Genomic DNA, 2,500 nt, shown 5'->3' on the forward strand with positions numbered 1-2,500 from the left:
TCACAGACAAGTCATCCTACCTCTCCCTCTGTAAGTCACATACAAGTCATCCTACCTCTCCCTCTGTAAGTCACAGACAAGTCATCCTACCTCTCCCTCTGTAAGTCACATACAAGTCATCCTACCTCTCCCTCTGTAAGTCACATACAAGTCATCCTACCTCTCCCTCTGTAAGTCACAGACAAGTCATCCTACCTCTCCCTCTATAAGTCACAGACAAGTCATCCTACCTCTCCCTCTGTAAGTCACAGACAAGCCATCCTACCTCTCCCTCTGTAAGTCACAGACAAGTCATCCTACCTCTCCCTCTGTAAGTCACAGACAAGTCATCCTACCTCTCCCTCTGTAAGTCACAGACAAGTCATCCTACCTCTCCCTCTGTAAGTCACAGACAAGTCATCCTACCTCTCCCTCTGTAAGTCACAGACAAGTCATCCTACCTCTCCCTCTGTAAGTCACAGACAAGTCATCCTACCTCTCCCTCTGTAAGTCACAGACAAGTCATCCTACCTCTCCCTCTGTAAGTCACAGATAAGTCTTCCTACCTCTCCCTCTGTAAGTCACAGACAAGTCATCCTACCTCTCCCTCTGTAAGTCACAGACAAGTCGTCCTACCTCTCCCTCTGTAAGTCACAGACAAGTCTTCCAACTTCTCCCTCTGTAAGTCACAGACAAGTCGTCCTACCTCTCTCTCTGTAAGTCACAGACAAGTCTTCCTACCTCTCCCTCTGTAAGTCACAGACAAGTCTTCCTACCTCTCCCTCTGTAAGTCACAGACAAGTCATCCTACCTCTCCCTCTGTAAGTCACAGACAAGTCATCCTACCTCTCCCTCTGTAAGTCACAGACAAGTCATCCTACCTCTCTCTCTGTAAGTCACAGACAAGTCTTCCTACCTCTCCCTCTGTAAGTCACAGACAAGTCTTCCTACCTCTCCCTCTGTAAGTCACAGACAAGTCTTCCTACCTCTCCATCTGTAAGTCACAGACAAGTCATCCTACCTCTCCCTCTGTAAGTCACAGACAAGTCATCCTACCTCTCCCTCTGTAAGTCACAGACAAGTCATCCTACCTCTCCCTCTGTAAGTCACAGACAAGTCTTCCTACCTCTCCCTCTGTAAGTCACAGACAAGTCTTCCTACCTCTCCCTCTGTAAGTCACAGACAAGTCATCCTACCTCTCCCTCTGTAAGTCACAGACAAGTCGTCCTACCTCTCCCTCTGTAAGTCACAGACAAGTCTTCCAACCTCTCCCTCTGTAAGTCACAGACAAGTCTTCCTACCTCTCTCTCTCATTGTTATGTGGAAAGTTAATGTATTCTGGAACTTTATTTACCTTTCAACATAAATACGTGTTTCAAAACAGTGCACCAAATCTTGGTTGATTGTATTCCCAATATGGGGTAATTCAGTAATTCCATGTGTTTAACTTAAAGACCGGTGTGTGTTTCCTTGCAGGGTGCGTCGTCCAGTCTGGTGGTGAAGTTTGCCGACACAGAGAAGGAGAGAGGGCTGAGACGGATGCAGCAGGTGGCATCACAGCTGGGCATCTTCAGCCCCACCATGACACTTAACTTCCCTGCTTACAACGCTTACACACAGGCCGTCAGCGCACAGGCAGTAAGCAAACACACCGTTACACACACGCCGTTACACACATGCACACATGCACGGAGGCACTCATATACACACACACACACACTGGTTTGAGTGGTGCTTTGGGTATGAGAGGATGTGATGTTTTTCAAGGGGCTATCACTGTCCTAATCTGCGCTAATGTTATTACTGAATGGACACGTCATTTAGCATTAGCCATCTCTCGACAAAATGCACAGCAACACACACACACGCACACACACATACACACACACACACACACACACACTTCCTAGTAACCCCAGCTTTTCTGCTGCACAGCCATTAACCCCGTGGCTGGATATAATGGACATGTAATTACATCTCTATTCATCCTCTCTGTCTCTCTCTATCTCTCTCTCACTCTCTCTCTCTCTCTCTGTCTCTCTCTCTCTTTCTCTCTATATTCCTCTCTTTCTCCTTCCCCCTCTCTCTCTCTCTTTGTCTCTTTGTCTCTCTCTCTCTCTCTCTCTCTCTCTCTGTCTCTCTCTGTCTCTTTCTCTCTCTTTCTTTCTCCTTACCCCCTCTATCTCTCTCTCTCTCTCTCTTTCTTTCTCTCTGTCTCCCTCTCTTTCTCTCTCTCTCTCTGTCTTTCTCTCTATATTCCTCTCTTTCTCCCCCCCCCTCTCTCTCTCTGTCTCTCAATTCAATTCAAGGGGCTTTATTGGCAACACAGGAAACATGTGTTAACATTGCCAAAGCAAGTGATGTAGATAATAAACAAAAGTTAAATAAACATTCAAAATTAACAGTAATTACACTCACAGAAGTTCCAAAAGAATAAAGACATTACAAATGTCATATTATATATACATATACAGTGTTGTAATGATGTGCTAAGTTGAAGTACAAAAGAGAAAATAAATAA

The 2,500-nt window shown here is 45.6% G+C and overlaps 1 protein-coding gene across 2 annotated transcripts in view; it reads left to right on the forward strand.

The window, feature by feature from the left end:
* The window catches only part of LOC135575186 (CUGBP Elav-like family member 3), an 83,454-nt gene that overhangs the window by 70,981 nt on the left and 9,973 nt on the right, over window positions 1-2,500 (forward strand). For both annotated transcript variants that reach the window (XM_065027814.1, XM_065027816.1), the window contains exon 7: window positions 1,456-1,617. In XM_065027814.1, coding sequence (XP_064883886.1) covers window positions 1,456-1,617 — 162 coding nt within the window. The remainder of the gene's footprint in view (window positions 1-1,455; window positions 1,618-2,500) is intronic.

Source organism: Oncorhynchus nerka, linkage group LG14 (genome assembly GCF_034236695.1).
Source record: "Oncorhynchus nerka isolate Pitt River linkage group LG14, Oner_Uvic_2.0, whole genome shotgun sequence".
NCBI classification, from domain to species: Eukaryota; Metazoa; Chordata; class Actinopteri; order Salmoniformes; family Salmonidae; genus Oncorhynchus; species Oncorhynchus nerka.